Raw genomic sequence first — 19908 nt, 5'->3', positions numbered from 1 at the left:
CACCATAAGTGTAAACACTCCTTCCTCCTCATACAGGTGGTACCACTCTGTGGTCTAGCATGTTTTGAATCTGCTGCTATTAGTTATCAGTTTGTGGATCTGCCACCAGGGCAGCACTAAAGTGCCAAAATCAGTTTACACTGCAGTCAAGAGGTGCAGAAGATGGTGCTAATGCTAATAAGTGTAAGCATACATCATTATCTATGCCTTAAAAAGTGGAGTTACAGAAAAAATTAGATAAAGGAACTTCTGTGTGTGAGTACTATGAGATCAGATTATCGTCTGTGTATGACTTAGGGGTCAATTTCTGTTTTCCAGCATTTCCTGTAGTCCAGCAATGGCCAGGTCCCAAGGCTGCCAGATTAAAGAGGTACAACTTTCTTGTGTAGCTTATCCTTAGTCTAAATGCTATGCCCTAAGATTTCCATTTCAGCAGAATGTGATCTTTCCTACATTCATCTAAGCCTCAAATACTGCTTTCATATCTGGGTTATCTGCATTAACATATGTAATACAATCATTTATCTTAATTAATTCATGTAAAACTGGCAACTGGTTTCAGTGCATCATACAGAATAACTAGAAAGTGAATGTGAGCAAATAAAGCCGTTCATTGTCTGTTCCTTGCACTACCTTGCTCACGCAAGAAAAGGCATCTAGTGTGAATGTTTTGGTTTTTGCTTTTGTTTGTCTTTTTCGATCATATTTCATCAAGTTTAATAATATATAATTTTTCACAAGATGTCACAGCAATAAAGGTTTGCCCATTTTCTTAACACTGGTGATCCTGACTTGATCTGATACAATGCTCTGCATTAAAACAAAAAAGGAAACAGAATCTGTGTTATTTCAGCAAACAGGAGAAAAGATTCCTTTCTTTATCTTAATGTGGAATGTGGAAAGGGAGCTGTGGTTTTGGTGCATTATTACATGACAGCTAGAGACTGAGTGTGAACGAATGTGGCCTTTGTTGTCTTTTCCTAGCGCTACCTCGTGCACATGCGGAGCGAGGGGGTTGTTATTTCATGTGTGGCGGGTTGGCGATGGGAATGAATAAAGGCAGACAGTATGAATTATGTACATGTGTATATATGTATATGTCTGTGTGTGTATATATATGTGTACATTGAGATGTATAGGTATGTATATTTGCGTGTGTGGACGTGTATGTATATACATGTGTACGTGGGTGGGTTGGGCCATTCTTTTGTCTGTTTCCTTGCGCTACCTCGCTAATGCGGGAGACAGCGACAAAGCAAAATATAAATAAATATCTTAATGCAAAATTTATTCCCCAACCTGAGTGCTTATATGTTAACTTTTCAAAGGTCATTAAATTCCAAGACCCTGTCTGTTAAGCATATTCTGTTATTCTCAGGTACTCTACCTATGTAGGCCACACCAACTGCATGCATTTACTATAAATCCTGAGTATATAAAGTTCAATTTTTGCAGAGTTTCTCCCTGACTGAGAATGTCCATATTCTCCTTTCAAGAGCATATTTCTTTTATCCTTTTGTTAATGTTAAAACCTACAATCTGGCTGAAAACAAACTTGATAGAATAATACCCTGGGAGTATCCCATATATTACAAGTCTTCTATTGTTATCTTTAAAATTTTGAATTAACTCCTCATTCCTGCACTTTTATTTCTTAAGACTCTTCTTCACAGTTGTAAGCAAGCCTTCACAGAATACAAATCATCTTTGGTAGTGTTCCTTGTGATATCATTGGTATCATTGGGGATGGTCTTCTACTTTAGCCTCTGGATAATAGATTCTTATCATTCCCAATCTGTCTTTTGAAGAATTCTGCATTCTTTGCTAAAGTTCTTAATATATATCAAATAAACATGTGGATGTTTCCTTCAAATGTCTATCCATATGGTAACAATGTGGTATTCACCATTTTATTTTTTTTCAGAGAAAAAAGTTATGCACAAGGTCCAACACATGAATTTCAAAAGTAAGTGGATGCTATGAAAGGGCCTCCTTGCCTGAACAGAAAAGCACCCAACAGGAGGATCCTAATCCTATATGTGGGTGAGGTCACCATGTTCACATTAGGGGCAGGCTTTGATTGTCTAGTCATTACTGGGAAAGCAAATGAAGGAAGGAGCATTCTCACTATGTTGATGTCTTGCTCCTAAAATCATTACGAGGCAAGTTGGTACCAAGTGCAAGGGGACAATGATGCCATCACTGAATAGAAGTTGCTGACTAGTCTGTGGGTAAACCCAGGCCAAGCCCAGGCTAGCAATAATTAAGTAGATCATGAGGTGTGAGAGACATTTACCTTTCCAAAGGCTTGGGGATAAAGAGGTTTCTAACTCAAAGATTTTAGAGATTCCCTGAAGGCTCACAGTGCACTACATGAGAGAAACATTTTTCATACTTAACAATTTACATCTTTTCTTCTAATCAACAAGAATTCATATTTTCATTTATTTTCTTTAGACTCCATCATATTTTTTCTTTCACTTCCCCTTTCTCTGTCTCTTTTCCTCTCTAAAAATCCCTTTTCAATGTTTTATCTCCTTTATCTCTTTCCAACTCCCACCCTCTTTCCCTTTCCTGCTCCTAAATTTGTCTCCATCTTATTCTCTATTTCTGTAAAATATCATACAGAAGATATATAAACACATTACAGTGTGCTGCAAATGGGGTCCTAAAATATATATCCACTAGTTCTAGGTCAGCCATTATATATACTATTCTAGGTTAGTCACTATATTCAATAGTTCTAGGTCAGTCATTATATATACTATTCTAGGTTAGTCACTATATTCAATAAGTCATTTTTGAAAACTTTTTTCTTTCACACATGCCTGCTGTTTCCGTTAGCAAGGTACGTGCTAGGAACAAATGAAGACGAGGCTTCATTTACTCTATACCATGCGCACCTTTCACCTTCCAGCAAGGAGGTCCCAAGCACTCAAATCTGTTTTGCTCCATCTTTCCATCTCCAATTTGGTTTCCCCCTTGTCCATTCCCTCCACTTCTGACACATATATCCTCTTTGTCAACCGATCTTCACTCATTCTCTCCATATGTCCACACCATTTCAGCACAACCTATTCAGCTCTCTCAACCACTCTCTTCTTACTACTATATCTCTCTCTTACCCTATCATTATTTACTTCATCAACCCTCCTCACACCACATACCGTCCTCAAACATTTCATATCCAACATATTCACCATCTATGGCCCATGTTTCACAACCATATAACATCATTAGAACCTTAAAACATACCCATTTTCATTCTCCCAGATAGTGACCTTTCTCTCCACACATTCCTGAATGTTTCCAGAACCTTTCCCCCTCTCACCTACCCTATGGCTTACCTCTGCCTCTATGGTTCCATTTACTGCCAGGTTCACTCCCAGGTATCTGAAACAGACTACTTCCTTCAAGTTTTCTCCATTCGAACTTATGCTCCAACTAATCTGTCTCTTCACAATGCAAAACCTAATAACCATGCTTCTACTCACATTTACTCTCAACTATTTCCTTTCAAACACACTCACAAACTCAGACACCAAGTCCTCCAGCTTCTCACCTGAATCTGCCACCAGCCCTGTATCATGGGCAGCAAACAACTGAATCATTTCCCAAGCCCCCTAACCCATTATTGACTGCATACCTTTCTTTCTCTCCAAAGCCCTTGCATATATCTTCCTCACTACCCCATCCACAAATAAATTAATGGTGACATCACATGTCCCTGCCACAAACCCACCTCCACCTAGAACCATTCACCTTCCTCTTTACCTACTTGCACAAATGCCTTACTCTCTTACTAAAAACTCACTACTACTTCTAAGAGCTTCCTTCGCACACCATATAATAGTAACATCTTCCACACAGCATTTCTATCAACCTTCTTGTATGCTTCTCCAGATCTATAAATACCACATACAAATTCTTCTGTTTCTCTAAGTATTTCTAAAACACATTCTTCAAAGTAAACATATGATCTACACATCCTCTACCACACCTGAGACCACAATGTTCCTCCTCAATCTCATGGTCTGTCCATGTCACCACCCATTCAATTGCTACTCTTCCTTACAACTTCACAGGTACATTCAACAAACTTATACCTCTGTAATCCAAACACACCTTTTTCAACTTGCCTTTATACAGTGGCACTATACAGACACTGCACTAGTCCTCATGCACCCCACCATGATCCATAAATATATCAAAAATCCTAACTAACTAATCTACAACACAGTCAATCCTATTTCTTAAAAAATTCAATGCAATACCATCCACTTACGCCAACTTGCCACATTTCATCTTATGCAAGGCTTTTAACACCTCTTCTCTTTTAACCAAATCACTTTCCATGACTCTTTCACTTCTCATACTTTTTTTTACCTCAAAACAACCTTTGCCACCCTATCATCAAACATGTTCAATAATCCTTCAAACAAAATACTCATTCTATCTCCTTTTCACCTCATAACTGTCTACCTCCATTTCCCAATTTGTCCCATTCACAGATGTTCCCATTTGTTTTCTTTTTCTCTATTAACCTCCCTCCAAAACATTTCACTCTCCCTGAAGTATGCTAATACTCGCTTATCCCAAATCTCATTTGTCATCCCACCACTCACTACCATTTCTCACCTGCCCACCTCCCACCTTCTATATATTGCACACTTCTCTTACACATACTAGCACTGCTTCTCTAATTACTATCCATTCCTCGCCTACTCCCCAACCTTTGTTTACTCTCAACTTTTGCCATTCTATTCCTTCACACAACGACTCTTTTAAAAGCTCACTCTCTTTCACCACCCTTTTCTCATCCAATTCATTTCCTTTTTACCAAAAAACTCCACAAATCTTCACCCTCACTTCCACTGTACTGATCAGACATCCAAACAGCTGCCCCTTCTGCCACTGGGAATTTATGCTGTCTTATTTCATAACATTTACGATAACTCGAGTGTCCATAATCACATTGCAAAAAAGGGGATAAGCCTTTAATGACAACAATTAATCATTATACTTTTATGAATTAAAAAACTATATAGGCTGAGGCTAGCTTAACACTTCAGAGCTCCAAATCAGCACACACTAAGGAATGCTATTTGCTATGTGTACTTCAGTTACTGTATGTCTACTCAATTGAGTGTTAGATAAGCAAAAGCATTATTTGAAATAAATAATTAAATGAGATCTTATGACTAATGCTTATGCCAAAGAAATGTATCATATACCTACCTGAAAACAGAAGCATAAACAAGGGCTTTTGACAGGTGAGGTGTAGTTGAAAAATGCACAACACGATGTCCCAGAGCAGTTAGGATTTCAGTTGACTGTTTATGGTCTGATTTTACCATGCCCAATTTCTCTAGTGTGTTTAAAGCTGCAGAGATCAACCTCCGAGAAGGAATGCTAAGCCCATCCGAGAGAAAACTTAATGCACTTTCTTCTCCACAGTGAGACTGAAAAAAGTCATTATCAATCAATTCAACATTCATAGTAAATTGCCTTTAATAGTGTACTGCATTGCATGGAGTGTCTTTATATCAAAGACATCAATCATGCTATTCTATTTGCTTCAGTAAGCTGATAAGTATTTTTCCTAGTCTATTAGAAGGGATATCAGTAGTTTCACTCTCCTTTATGATGAAGATACTCAGGATACATTTCATTTTTTTTTCATTTCATGGACATTCAGCACATCAGTGCCCAAGAGTCAGATGCACTGGAGAGTCTTACAGTTAACCAGCCCAACAGAAAGCAAAAGGCAAAGCTAAGAGTGTTACTCTGAACAATAAAAGGAAGAACGAGAAATAAAAGGACAAGTCTCTCCTATGAAAGGATCTCATCCAAAAACTAACTTTATATCATGAAAAGAGCAATGGAAGTAACAGTGTGAAGTTAACAACCCACATACCTTCTGACATCAAGTTTTAATTCCAATTAGTCAGCTCCACCTCGAAAAGTTAAATTATTTTTTATTTCATTATACTTTGTCGCTGTCTCCCGCGTTTGCGAGGTAGCGCAAGGAAACAGACGAAAGAAATGGCCCAACCCCCCCCATACACATGTATATACATACGTCAACACACGCAAATATACATACCTACACAGCTTTCCATGGTTTACCCCAGACGCTTCACATGCCTTGATTCAATCCACTGACAGCACGTCAACCCCGGTATACCACATCGCTCCAATTCACTCTATTCCTTGCCCTCCTTACACCCTCCTGCATGTTCAGGCCCTGATCACACAAAATCTTTTTCACTCCATCTTTCCACCTCCAATTTGGTCTCCCTCTTCTCCTCGTTCCCTCCACCTCCGACACATATATCCTCTTGGTCAATCTTTCCTCACTCATTCTCTCCATGTGCCCAAACCACTTCAAAACACCCTCTTCTGCTCTCTCAACCACGCTCTTTTTATTTCCACACATCTCTCTTACCCTTACGTTACTTACTCGATCAAACCACCTCACACCACACATTGTCCTCAAACATCTCATTTCCAGCACATCCATCCTCCTGCGCACAACTCTATCCATAGCCCACGCCTCGCAACCATACAACATTGTTGGAACCACTATTCCTTCAAACATACCCATTTTTGCTTTCCGGGATAATGTTCTCGACTTCCACACATTTTTCAAGGCTCCCAAAATTTTTGCCCCCTCCCCCACCCTATGATCCACTTCCGCTTCCATGGTTCCATCCGCTGACAGATCCACTCCCAGATATCTAAAACACTTCACTTCCTCCAGTTTTTCTCCATTCAAACTCACCTCCCAATTGACTTGACCCTCACCCCTACTGTACCTAATAACCTTGCTCTTATTCACATTTACTCTTAACTTTCTTCTTCCACACACTTTACCAAACTCCGTCACCAGCTTCTGCAGTTTCTCACATGAATCCGCCACCAGCGCTGTATCATCAGCGAACAACAACTGACTCACTTCCCAAGCTCTCTCATCCCCAACAGACTTCATACTTGCCCCTCTTTCCAAGACTCTTGCATTTACCTCCCTAACAACCCCATCCATAAACAAATTAAACAACCATGGAGACATCACACACCCCTGCCGCAAACCTACATTCACTGAGAACCAATCACTTTCCTCTCTTCCTACACGTACACATGCCTTACATCCTCGATAAAAACTTTTCACTGCTTCTAACAACTTGCCTCCCACACCATATATTCTTAATACCTTCCACAGAGCATCTCTATCAACTCTATCATATGCCTTCTCCAGATCCATAAATGCTACATACAAATCCATTTGCTTTTCTAAGTATTTCTCACATACATTCTTCAAAGCAAACACCTGATCCACACATCCTCTACCACTTCTGAAACCACACTGCTCTTCCCCAATCTGATGCTCTGTACATGCCTTCACCCTCTCAATCAATACCCTCCCATATAATTTACCAGGAATACTCAACAAACTTATATATATATATATATATATTGGAGGTGGAAAGATGGAGTGAAAAAGATCTTGTGTGATCAGGGCCTGAACATGCAGGAGGGTGAAAGGAGGGCAAGGAATAGAGTGAATTGGAGCGATGTGGTATACCGGGGTTGACGTGCTGTCAGTGGATTGAATCAAGGCATGTGAAGCGTCTGGGGTAAACCATGGAAAGCTGTGTATACATACCTATACATCTCAATGTACACATATATATACACACACAGACATATACATATATACACATGTACATAATTCATACTGTCTGCCTTTATTTGTTCCCATCGCCACCTCGCCACACATGGAATAACAGCCCCCTCCCCCCTCATGCGTGCGAGGCAGCGCTAGGAAAGACACCAAAAGGCCCCATTCGTTCACACTCAGCCTCTAGCTGCCATGTAATAATGCACCGAAACCACAGCTCCCTTTCCACATCCAGGCCCCACACACTTTCCCTGGTTTACCCCAGACGCTTCACATGCCCTGGTTCAATCCATTGACAGCACATCGACCCCAGTATACCACATCCTTCCAATTCACTCTATTCCTTGCAAGCCTTTCACCCTCCTGCATGTTCAGGCCCCGATCACTCAAAATCTTTTTCACTCCATCTTTCCACCTCCAATTTGGTCTCCCACTTCTCGTTCCCTCCACCTCTGACACATATCTCCTCTTGGTCAATCTTTCCCCATTCATTCTCTCCACGTGACCAAACCATTTCAAAACACCCTCTTCTGCTCTCTCAACCACACTCTTTTTATTTCCACACATCTCTCTCACCCTTACATTACTTACTCGATCAAACCACCTCACACCATATATTGTCCTCAAACATCTCATTTCCTGCACATCCACCTTCTTGCGCACAACTCTATCCATGGCCCACGCCTCGCAACCATACAACATTGTTGGAACCACTATTCCTTCAAACATACCCATTTTTGCTTTCCGAGATAATGTTCTCAACTTCCACACATTCTTCAAGGCTCCCAGAATTTTCGCCCCCTCCCCCACCCTATGATTCACTTCCGCTTCCATGGTTCCATCCACTGCCAAATCCACTCCCAGATATCTAAAACACTTCACTTCCTCTAGTTTTTCTCCATTCAAACTTACCTCCCAATTGACTTGACCCTCAACCCTACTGAACCTAATAACCTTGCTCTTATTCACACTTACTCTCAACTTTCTTCTTTCACACACTTTACCAACCTCAGTCACCAGCTTCTGCAGTTTCTCACATGAATCAGCCACCAGTGCTGCATCATCAGCAAACAACAACTGACTCACTTCCCAAGCTCTCTCACCCACAACAGACTGCAATATGTGGTGTAAGGTGGTTTGATCGAGTAAGTAATAATAGGGTAAGAGAGATGTGTGTTAATAAAAAGAGTGTGGTTGAGAGAGCAGAAGAGGGTGTTTTGAAATGGTTTGGTCACATGGAGAGAATGAGTGAGGAAAGATTGACCAAGAGGATATATGTGTCAGAGGTGGAGGGAACAAGAAGTGGGAGACCAAATTGGATGTGGAATGATGGAGTGAAAAAGATTTTGAGTGATTGGGGCCTGAACATGCAGGAGGGTGAAAGGCGTGCAAGGAATAGAGTGAACTGGAACGATGTGGTATACCGGGGTTGACGTGCTGTCAATGGATTGAACCAGGGCATGTGAAGCGTCTGGGGTAAACCATGGAAAGTTCTGTGGGGCCTGGATGTGGAAAGAGACAATGCAATAATAACATAATGCAAATTCTATATTCCAAACAACAATTATGTAACCAACAAGTTCAGTACCACTCAAAGGGTCTGCTATCTGATCCAACCTAATCTTGCCACCTCTACTGAAGAGTTCATAAGTGAGAAACAAATTAGCTACCATTAATATGATATCACATGAGAAACAGTAGCTAAGACTAATTGGATACCACTGGAATGCCTGGCTATGTGTAGAAAGGGAGGAGGTAAGTGGTTCCAGGTAAAGATGAGTCTGCAACTCGGGGCACCATGGATGTTTAATCTGTGTATGGATGGGGTGGTGAGGGAGGTAAATTTTCATCTTGAAGAACTGGGTGCTGAGGGTGAGTGAGGGGGGGGCAAAGTTCTGAATGCATTTAGGAATGTGAAGAAAGGGAGGTTTATATCTGTGAGGGTAAATAAAGATGGGTATGCTTGATGGCACAATGGTCCCAACAGTGATGAATGGGTGTAAATTGTGGGACAGATGTGTTGGAAATGAAATGTTTGAGGACAATTTGTAGTACGAGGAAGGTTGACTGTATAAGGAATGATAGTAATGCCTCAGGCACACATGGACCACTGGCATTCTGTCCACAAACATACAATCTATCCTTGTCACACATAACACTTCACAACACTTAACTCATACAGCTCATTCTTCATATCTCTAAATTTCCTGCAGTGTGTGCTATGTGCTAGCCCTGCCTTTTGGCAAAATAGTAGGAGCAACAGATAGAAGTAGTAGGTAGGAATATCAGGCAGTATTACATAAAAGTTGTCAGTAGGAACATTAGGTAGGGGCCTCTGCAATCACTGAGCTAGATTTGCCCTCTGCCAGTGGCCTTTTAGGAGTGAGGAACTAATGGCTAACAAGTGGCACTGGAGTTCACTAGTTATGGAAACTATTGCCATGGCCACCCCTACGAAGGAGTTCTAAAATGGAAAAGGCATCAGGGATATAGAAGAGGTATGGTAGCAACTGAGTATGACTTAACAAGAGCTGAACAGGGTATGCTGCAATCGTTTGTACACATGGAGAGCATGAGTAAAGAGAAACTAAAAGAATAAATGTCACAAGTGGAGGAAACAAGGGGTAGGGGGAGACTGAAGAGACAAATGAATTGAGCAAGGGGTAAGGGGAGACTGAGGAGATGAAAGAATTGAGTAAAACAGACTGAGTTACTGGTGCTTGAACACACAGGAGTGTGTGGGGCATAACTGAGATACAGCAATCCAGAGCAATGTGGTACAAAGAGGACATATTGTTAGTAGGTTGAACCAGAGAATATGATAGTCTTGTAAAACAACATAAAGGTCTGTGGACCTTGGCTGTGGGTAGGGAACTCTGGTTTTGGTGCACTATACATAACACCTACAGAGTAAATGTGAGCAAAGCAGGCTTTTCTTCATCTGTTCCTAGTGTTACCTCAATACATGGGAAATTACAAACAAATGAGAATAAAAGAAAAAAATCTGCTTTATCTCTTCTATTACCATGGTCATTCCCTAAAAGAACCAATTGTCTATTTATGTTTTAATTCCTTCATATTTCATTATAATGTATGTCAACAGGTTCCATATCCCAGAAGATATTTACATTAAGAGTCTCAAGAAAACCATAAGAGGTGTCTTTTAGACCACTGCATCTTCATCCACACCCTAAGAAACAATTAGCTGACATGAAGAAAAGAAAACAAAAGGACCTTGGCTTTTCCTTTTGTGCATCATGAAACATGAAGTGTTGTTTTTTTAAACATTTCATGGTTAAGAAGGTCACTAACCAGTGAATAATATTGGCAAGGTACAAAAAACACCTTACGTAGATGCACTTCCTTAATAACTCATTCATGGCCATTCTACTGCTGTACACCCAATCTTGACAAGAAAACATAAATAGAGACTACCTATTCTTTCAAAACTCATCAAACAAGATGACTTACATTTACCTTTTCAATTTCCACCTTAAATTTTGGCTACTTACCCCAAAAATCCTTTACATAGCAAAGCTATATTTCACATTCTCTGGTGTCACCTGACTCTGCCTGCATGAGACTGGATTAAGAGTGAAAAGTCACCTTTGATTAGGTATCACTGTCACTGGACAAAAAGGAGAACAATCCCATTGAAGAACTTCTCATTACAAAGGCATATATAATTTCCCTATTACTAACTGTAACACATGAGTAAAACTGGAGAACCCCATAAAGGGAGTTGGGGGGTCCATAATAATCATATTGAAAAAATATTCTGTTTTTCATCTTTCTTAGAAAAACTTGCTTCTAAGTGCATCAATTTTCAATCTAAATTATAAATAAACAGGTAACACCTACAAGGCAGTTGAACTCGTGTGATGACCTTCTATGGAGTGGATGACCTCATATGAGGATCCCTTTTGGGGAAGTGTTTGTCTTCATGTTAGGACCAACTTTCTTGAAATGGCTGCCTCCACCTCGAGGTGAAATATACAGCAATTAATACTTGCAGTAGTATTCCAAATGTTTTTCAGAGACACTGTAGCCTTAACATTTTTCATATATGGGAAAATATACATGGAGATATCCAGGAAACATGTACAAGATCTGCACCCTCATGTTACATAACAGAACATTTGCTGTATCACACTTAGAAGATACAGTAACATATTTCTGATGTAAAACCATTAGTAACAATCTTTGTCCGAGATGAAAACACTTACAAAATTACCACACAACTCACCTGAGTTGAGTTTTGTACATCATTTTAATAAGAAAATTATGTACAAGTCAATTAGAACAAAATACTTCCAATTACTTGCTCTAATATTTTGCAACTCTGCCTCAAGTGTGCATGAAAACTTATACCTGAAACCTTAATGAGGGATTAAAAGAATTTTGCACTCAAACTTCAAACTCTATTTCTGGTTTATCAGATACATAAATCAGTAATTATCCTTACCTTACACTGAAGAATGACATGCTCTAAAGGAATTCTCATAATTTCAGGAACTGGATACTGATCCATTTCATCATGAACATGAGTTGAATAAAGATGAAAAACTTCACCAGGTTGGACTCGACCAGCTCTACCAGCTCGCTGTTGACTGTTTGACTTAGAAATCCAATGGTTTCCAAGCACAGTCAGGTCTTTCTTAATATTGTATCTAGTGAAGAGAATTATTAGTATCAGAATATATTCTTTAATACAAAATGTATTCATATGCTAAAATGTGTATGTATATTAAAGATACCCTCTTGCTACATGCACTCACTCACAAAGCCCTCGGAAAATTATATAAATACAGGTGGAATGCATGCATGCATTGTGCCATTGTACAAAGGCAAAGGGGATAAAGGTGAATGTTCAAATTACAGAGGTATAAGTTTGTTGAGTATTCCTGGGATATTATATGGGAGGGTATTGATTGAGAGGGTAAAGGCATGTACAAAGCATCAGAATGGGGAAGAGCAGTGTGGTTTCAGAAGTGGTGGAGGATGTGTGGATTAGGTGTTTGCTTTGAAGAAAGTATGTGAGAAATACTTAGAAAAACAAATGGATTTGTACGTAGCATTTATGGAAAATGGCATATGATAGGGTTAATAGACATGCTTTGTAGAAGGTATTAAGAGTATATGGTGAGGGAGAAGTTGCTAGAAGCAGTGAAAAGTTTTTACCAAGGATGTAAGGCATGTGCAGGAGTAGGAAGAGAGGAAAGTGATTGGTTCCCAGTGAATGTCAGATTGCGGCAGGGGTACAAGATGTCTCCATCGTTGTTTAATTTGCTTATGGACAGGGTGGTTAGGGAGGTGAATGCAAGAGTTTTGGAGAGAGGGGCAAGTATGCAGTCTGTTGTGGATGAGAGGGCTTGGGAAGTGAGTCAGTCGTTGTTTGCTGATGATACAGCGCTGGTGGCCGATTCAGGTGAGAAACTGCAGAAGTTGATGACTGAGTTTGGTAAAGTGTGAGAAAGAAGAAAGCTGAGAGTAAATGTGAATAAGAGCAAGGTTATCAGGTTCAGTAGGGTTGAGGGACAAGTATATTGGGAGGTAAGTTTGAATGGAAAAATCTGGAGGAAGAGAAGTGTTTTACAAATCTGGGATTGGGTTTAGTGGCAGATGGAACCATGGAAGCAGAAGTGAGTCACAGGGTGGGGAGGGGGTGAAGGTTCTGGGAGCAATGAAGAATGTGTGGAAGGCAAGAACGTTACCTCCGAGGGAAAAATGGGTATGCTTGAAGGAATAGTGGTTCCAACAGTTATATGGTTGTGAGGCATGGGCTATATATAGGGTTGTGCGGAGGAGGGTGGATGTGTTGGAAATGAGATGTTAGAGGACAATATGTGGTGTGAGGTGGTTTAATCGAGTAAGTAATGAAAGGATAAGAGAGATGTGTGGTAATAAAAAGTGTGGTTGAGAGAGCAGAAGAGGGTGTGTTGAAATGGTTTGGTCACATGGAGAGAATGAATGAGGAAAGATTGACAAAGAGGACATATGTGTCAGATGTAGAGGGAGCAAGGAGAAGCAGGAGACCAAATTGGAGGTGGAATGCTATTTCATGTGTGGTGGGGAGGCGACGGGAATGGATGAAAGCAGACAGTATGAATTATGTACATGTGTAATGTCTGTGTATGTATACGTTGAAATGTATTCGTGCATGTGTGGGCATTTATGTATATACATGTGTATGTGGGTGGGTTGGGCCATTCTTTCATCTGTTTCCTTGAGCTACCTCGCTAACGCGGGAGACAGCGACAAAGTATAATAAAAAAATAAAAATAAAAAAATACCTCAAATTCGCTGATTGTGCCTCTGCAGAATAATGGGATTAAAGTATTTTGGGAACTACAGCAAAATGGTAATTTAATGGTGGAATATTTTATCACCATACAGCATATCACACAACCATTAAGGATGATGCTTGATATGATACAGAAAAGCAATATTTAGGTAAAGAAAATATAATGGGTGCAATGATGAAAGACAGTTTACAAATATGAGTGCACAAGTGTAAATCATATGTGGAGAAACCTCAAAAAGAAAATCTCACTTTCCAAAAATCTTAGTTATTAGTATAGGCAAATACTTCTTCCTTTACTAATGGGTGAAAAAAAAATGAGCAAGTGAAGAAATTGTGCCCTCTGTGCTCACCAAACACACACACACACACCAAGAAAGCCAGCTCCTTGTATTTTCAAGATTTTGGAGGGCTAACAGCTCAAGAAGCCTGTTATGTACAGGCAGAGGAAGTGAATAATGTTACAGAGCCCTTGAGTTACATGTGCAATGGATATTATGTTTGCATGTGCAAAATCTGGGGAATTTAATAGGGCTTGGGAGTGGATGTTTCCCAGATTCAAATTAAATGTCCTGGAGTGTTGCCAACTTCAGTGAATATATTCACTGTAAATATTGTTTTAAAAATGAGATCAAAATTTTAAGAGTGTGACTAACATTGGGTTGTTAACATGTATACCTAAATTTTACTATACAAAAGTGTAGCTCTGACTTGACAAATGGGAAATAAGCTTTAGCAAAAATCCAAAAGCAACAATGTCAAAGTTAGTAAAAGATTTAAATCCTCCTCATGATTGAGGATATTTTGTGTTAAATTTAATTTTTCCTCCGGAGTGAGGCTATTTTGTGTTAAACTTCCTCACTAGCATTATTTACTTGAAGTATTTTGAGAGATCAGTTTATGATTATTAAGACTGCCTGAACCAAGGACAAAAATAAAATTAGGATTCTCAAGAAGGGAGAGAATTCAGACATGAAAGTTGCAAGCTTGTCAACACACTTTAACAAAGCTAGATACTGTACTTAAGAAACAATTTTAGAAATTGGACTAAAGTTTGGGATGAACCCATATAAAAGAATATATCAAGACCAATCAGTCATAAAAAGATCCACAAGGAAGTGACATGAGGAAGAGATGACAGAAGAACCAAGGAAAACTTAAAAAGTATGACCAGATGTTAATACTACTGGAAGTTAAAAAAAATAGGGAATGAACTCAAGTAACATGAAAGTGAGCAAGAAGCTTAGGGATCTGAAAAATAAGGTGCAGACATAAATTCAATACTGCAGATAGGATTCAGAAGGTACATTATATGAGGAAAGAAGGTATGTCCTAAAGGCTGTTCAGTTAGATAGAAAGGACTAAAAGACACACACAATCAAGTAAAACTAGTAGACAGGTAGGTGCAGAGAGAGCAATTTCAGGAGCTGTTCAATCAAAGAAAAGGACTAAAACACATACAAGATCTCTTGACAATAATAGGCAGAGAGATGCAAAAGGAGCAATTTCAGTAGTTGACCAAAAGACCCAGGAAAATACACCCTGGGTCATAAAAACTGATAAAAAAATTAAGGGAGGCTGTAGGAAGAATATTCTCTACCATCAGAGATCAAACAATCAAGAAACTCTATAGCCTAACTGATGAAAGGTTTAGAAAAGTACATAGCACAGATGACCAGTGCTTGTTAACTAAGACAAAGATTACAGAGGCTAGTATCTAAGTCTGAGAGAGTGTGTGAAAGGAGGAAGTTGAGAGTAAATGTGAATAAAAGCAAGTTATTTGTTTTAACAGTTAAAAGAAACAGGTTATTTGGAGTTTGAATGGAGATAACACAGAGGAAGTGGAGTGTTTTAGACAGCTGGAAGTGACTTTAGCAGTAACTGGAACCATGGGAACTGAAATGAGCCATAGGGTGGGTAAGGGGGCAAAGGTCTTAAGTGTATTCAGAAATTTGTGGAAAAAGAGGTTACTGTCTTAAAAAAGGAAAGATGGGTATGTGTGATGGTATGGTAGTCCTGTTGGTGAAGTATGGATGCTTGGCATGGGTCTTCGACAAAAATGTAAAGGACAGGGTGAATGTGTTGAAAATTAAATGTTTGAGAACAATATATGATGTGAGGAGTGTTGATTGAATAAGAAATGATGAGGTAACAGAGAGGTATGACAGTTAGAGAAACATGTATGAGAGAGATGAGAGGGTATGCCAAAACGGTTTGGACACATGGAGAGGATGAAGAAGGAAAGGATGACTAGAAGGGTATACATATCAGAAATGGAAGGAACAAGGAAAAGGGGGAAATCATGAAGGGGTGAAAGGATATAGTGAAAGATGCTGTGAAGGATAGTGGCCTAAACATATACAAAAGTGCAAAGCATGCAAGGGATAAAGTGAATTGGAGCAATGTGGCTTAAAGGGGAAGACATACGGCCAATGGGCTGAACCAGGGGATATGAAATGATTGGTGGAAACTATGGAAAAGTTGGCACTATCTGGCTGATGTAGGAAATAGCAAACACATATGAAAAAAAATAAAAGTTTCTTCCTGCTAAATAGTGTATCTTATTTAAACACTTACCTGTGCTCTTTATGAACTCCGGTGTCTATCACAAACACGACATCATCTATTGTCAAACTGGTTTCAGCAATATTTGTGGCAAGTACCACCTTTCGCTGCCCTTGTGGTGGGCATCTAAATACCAACTCCTGATCTTGTAATGTGAGGTTTGAGTGAAGAGGCAATACCCAAAGATTCTCCTTTAAAATGCTGTCTTCCATTAGTCTTCTTTGTACTAGAGAGATATCCTGCCATCCAGGAAGGAAACAAAGAATAGCTCCTGGAGGTCTTGAGAGTTCTATTGCATGGATGACATCAACAACAAGGTCAATGTTGACTGTGGGTCTGGATTCAGGTTCCATAAGATTTTCTAAATTGTAACTATCTGGGTTAATCCCTAGGGTAAGTATGGCATTGGGAAGGTAATGTCGGGTAAGAGGAAAAAGTGTGCCAGGAACCTCTAGAAGCATAGTTTTCTCTTCACCAAAGTATTCTTGAAGTTGCTTGGTACTAACTGAAGCACTCATCAAAATTATTCGTAGGCTACTATTATGCCGTATTAAACGGTGTAGCAGGATCAGCAGCAGGTCTGTCTGCACTGTTCGTTCATGAACCTCATCCACTATGATATGAGATACACCTTCTAAAGTAGGGTTGCAGCTAATACCCTGAAGCAGCATTCCTGTTGTGCAGAACATAATACCACCTCGGTCACGAAGTCGTTTGTATTCTAAGCGCACATGATAGCCTACACTTTCACCCACCTGCAAAAGAAATTCAAAAATCAGTATAATACAAATGCAAAATAATGCTATACATAACTGGGCTAGTTAGCTGTAGCTGGCTACAGAAACAATAATGTGAGAGAAGTAAGGAGATTACCTCAACTTCTCTTCCCAGTGTTGTGGTCATTTGTACACAGCAACTTCTCAGAATACCTTGAAAATCCCTGCAAACTGAGAGACCCGTGAATAACAACAAAATACCATTTGAATGTCCGCTGCATTATGCTGACCTGAATACGGTAAATGTTATCATTCTATTAACATTTCATTCAAATCCCATTCCATATCACTAATCAAGTGCAGGTAGCCTTTCCATAAAAAATCACATACACCTTTAGTGATCTATCTATCTAGCTATCTTTCTATATCTCTGATGCCCCTTCCCTCCTAGAACTCCCATCAAGGGGGTGGCCACATAAAAAAGTTTCCCCTTATCCCAGTTCTTATGTGCCTCCCTCGGATACACTAGTTCAAGCATTCTTCCACTATTTCTCTTCCTCCAGTACTCTTCCACTCTATTTCCCCATGTCACAGGTGGTATTCCTCTCATATCAGCCCTTTTAATAACATTATCATACACTTTCTTTGTAAATTCCCCATCCTGCATTCTTTCAGCATGCCTAAACTGACTTGAAGTATTACAGTTCACAAACTCTACCACTTTACAATTCATTTCCCTTTGCATTCTCTGTCATACCAATCTCCCATATACCCCTTCATTTCTTTCTTCATTCCATCTAATCATACCAAATGCTCCTCTCAAATAGCTCATTTCATACCCTAGATTCTTGACCTCTGTGACTAATTCCACATCCATGTTTCAGCTGCATAGGTCAGGGCTGGGAAGACTATGCTACCTTTGAATTCTTTCTTCACTTCCATACTTACACCTCTACTCTTCATTATTCTATTAATGAAACCAACGACTCTTCTACCTTGTACTGCTCTCTCCCTTATCTTTCCTACTATATCACCAAACTTATACAAGATGGCTCCCAAATACTTATATCCTGTCTCCTCTTCAAGCCTTTCTTCTCCCATACCGATAACAAGTTTAGTACAATCTTATCTCTCACTCTATATGGCTTTGCTAAATCTATACTTTTACTCAGTTTCCATGCAAATGCCATTACTTTACTTTTACTTTCAATTGTGTACAGTTACACATATCATGAAACACACTTAAAACCCTCTGCAACTCCTCTTCATTTTCAGCAAACAACCCAGCATCATCTCTGAACCGTTTTGTCACTAGCCACCATACTTCACCACCTCACTCCATATCTGCACCCCCTTTCCCTTGTTTTGCTTTTATCTCTCTAATCAATCCATCCATATACATGTTAAAATGCCATGGTGACATTCCACAGCCCTGCCTAAAATTTTCACTCAACTCTCCTTCTAATCTAATACATGCATTTGCTTCTCTATAAAAGGATTTTTAACCATCCAACAGTTGTCCCCCTACCCCAAGTATCCTTAACACATCCCCTCAAGCATTCATCTAGACTCAGCCATACGCTTTCTCCAATCCATAAAACCTGCATACAACTTCTTACCTTTTGCTGGATACTTTTCCATAATCATTCTCACCACAATAAATCTGATCCACATATCCCCTACCTTTCCTAAGAAACCCTTGCGCCGCATGTATTCTGCATTCAGTTACTCCCATCACTCTATCCATCAACACTCTTACATACACTTTTCTTGGTATACTTAACATACTTTTTTTTTTATACTTTGTCCCTGTCTCCCGCGTTTGCGAGGTAGCACAAGGAAACAGACGAAAGAAATGGCCCAACCCTCCCCATACACATGTACATACACACGTCCACACACGCAAATATACATACCTACACAGCTTTCCATGGTTTACCCCGGACGCTTCACATGCCTTGATTCAATCCACTGACAGCACGTCAACCCCTGTATACCACATCGCTCCAATTCACTCTATTCCTTGCCCTCCTTTCACCCTCCTGCATGTTCAGGCCCCGATCACACAAAATCCTTTTCACTCCATCTTTCCACCTCCAATTTGGTCTCCCTCTTCTCCTCGTTCCCTCCACCTCCGACACATATATCCTCTTGGTCAATCTTTCCTCACTCATTCTCTCCATGTGCCCAAACCATTTCAAAACACCCTCTTCTGCTCTCTCAACCACGCTCTTTTTATTTCCACACATCTCTCTTACCCTTACGTTACTTACTCAATCAAACCACCTCACACCACAAATTGTCCTCAAACATCTCATTTCCAGCACATCCATCCTCCTGCGCACAACTCTATCCATAGCCCACGCCTCGCAACCATACAACATTGTTGGAACTACTATTCCTTCAAACATACCCATTTTTGCTTTCCGGGATAATGTTCTCGACTTCCACACATTTTTCAAGGCTCCCAAAATTTTCGCCCCCTCCCCCACCCTATGATCCACTTCCGCTTCCATGGTTCCATCCGCTGACAGATCCACTCCCAGACATCTAAAACACTTCACTTCCTCCAGTTTTTCTCCATTCAAACTCACCTCCCAATTGACTTGACCCTCAAACCTACTGTACCTAATAACCTTGCTCTT

At 39.9% G+C, this 19908-nt stretch overlaps 1 protein-coding gene across 9 annotated transcripts in view; it reads right to left on the bottom strand.

Moving 5' to 3' along the window:
* Positions 1–19908, bottom strand: part of LOC139757219 (ATP-dependent RNA helicase DHX30-like) — a 203034-nt gene that overhangs the window by 30725 nt on the left and 152401 nt on the right. For all 9 annotated transcript variants that reach the window (XR_011714551.1, XM_071677402.1, XM_071677435.1 and 6 more), the window contains 3 exons: positions 16560–17302; positions 12147–12351; positions 5239–5462 (listed from right to left, as the gene is read on the bottom strand). Coding sequence is in view for 8 of the 9 variants with exons in the window: in XM_071677402.1 (XP_071533503.1) it covers positions 5239–5462; positions 12147–12351; positions 16560–17302 (1172 nt within the window). In the remaining variant the exon portion in view is untranslated. The remainder of the gene's footprint in view (positions 1–5238; positions 5463–12146; positions 12352–16559; positions 17303–19908) is intronic.

Source organism: Panulirus ornatus, chromosome 2, assembly GCF_036320965.1.
Source record: "Panulirus ornatus isolate Po-2019 chromosome 2, ASM3632096v1, whole genome shotgun sequence".
Lineage (NCBI taxonomy): Eukaryota > Metazoa > Arthropoda > Malacostraca > Decapoda > Palinuridae > Panulirus > Panulirus ornatus.
Note: the sequence above shows the minus strand (reverse complement) of the source record. Positions and strands in the feature narration are given on the sequence as shown.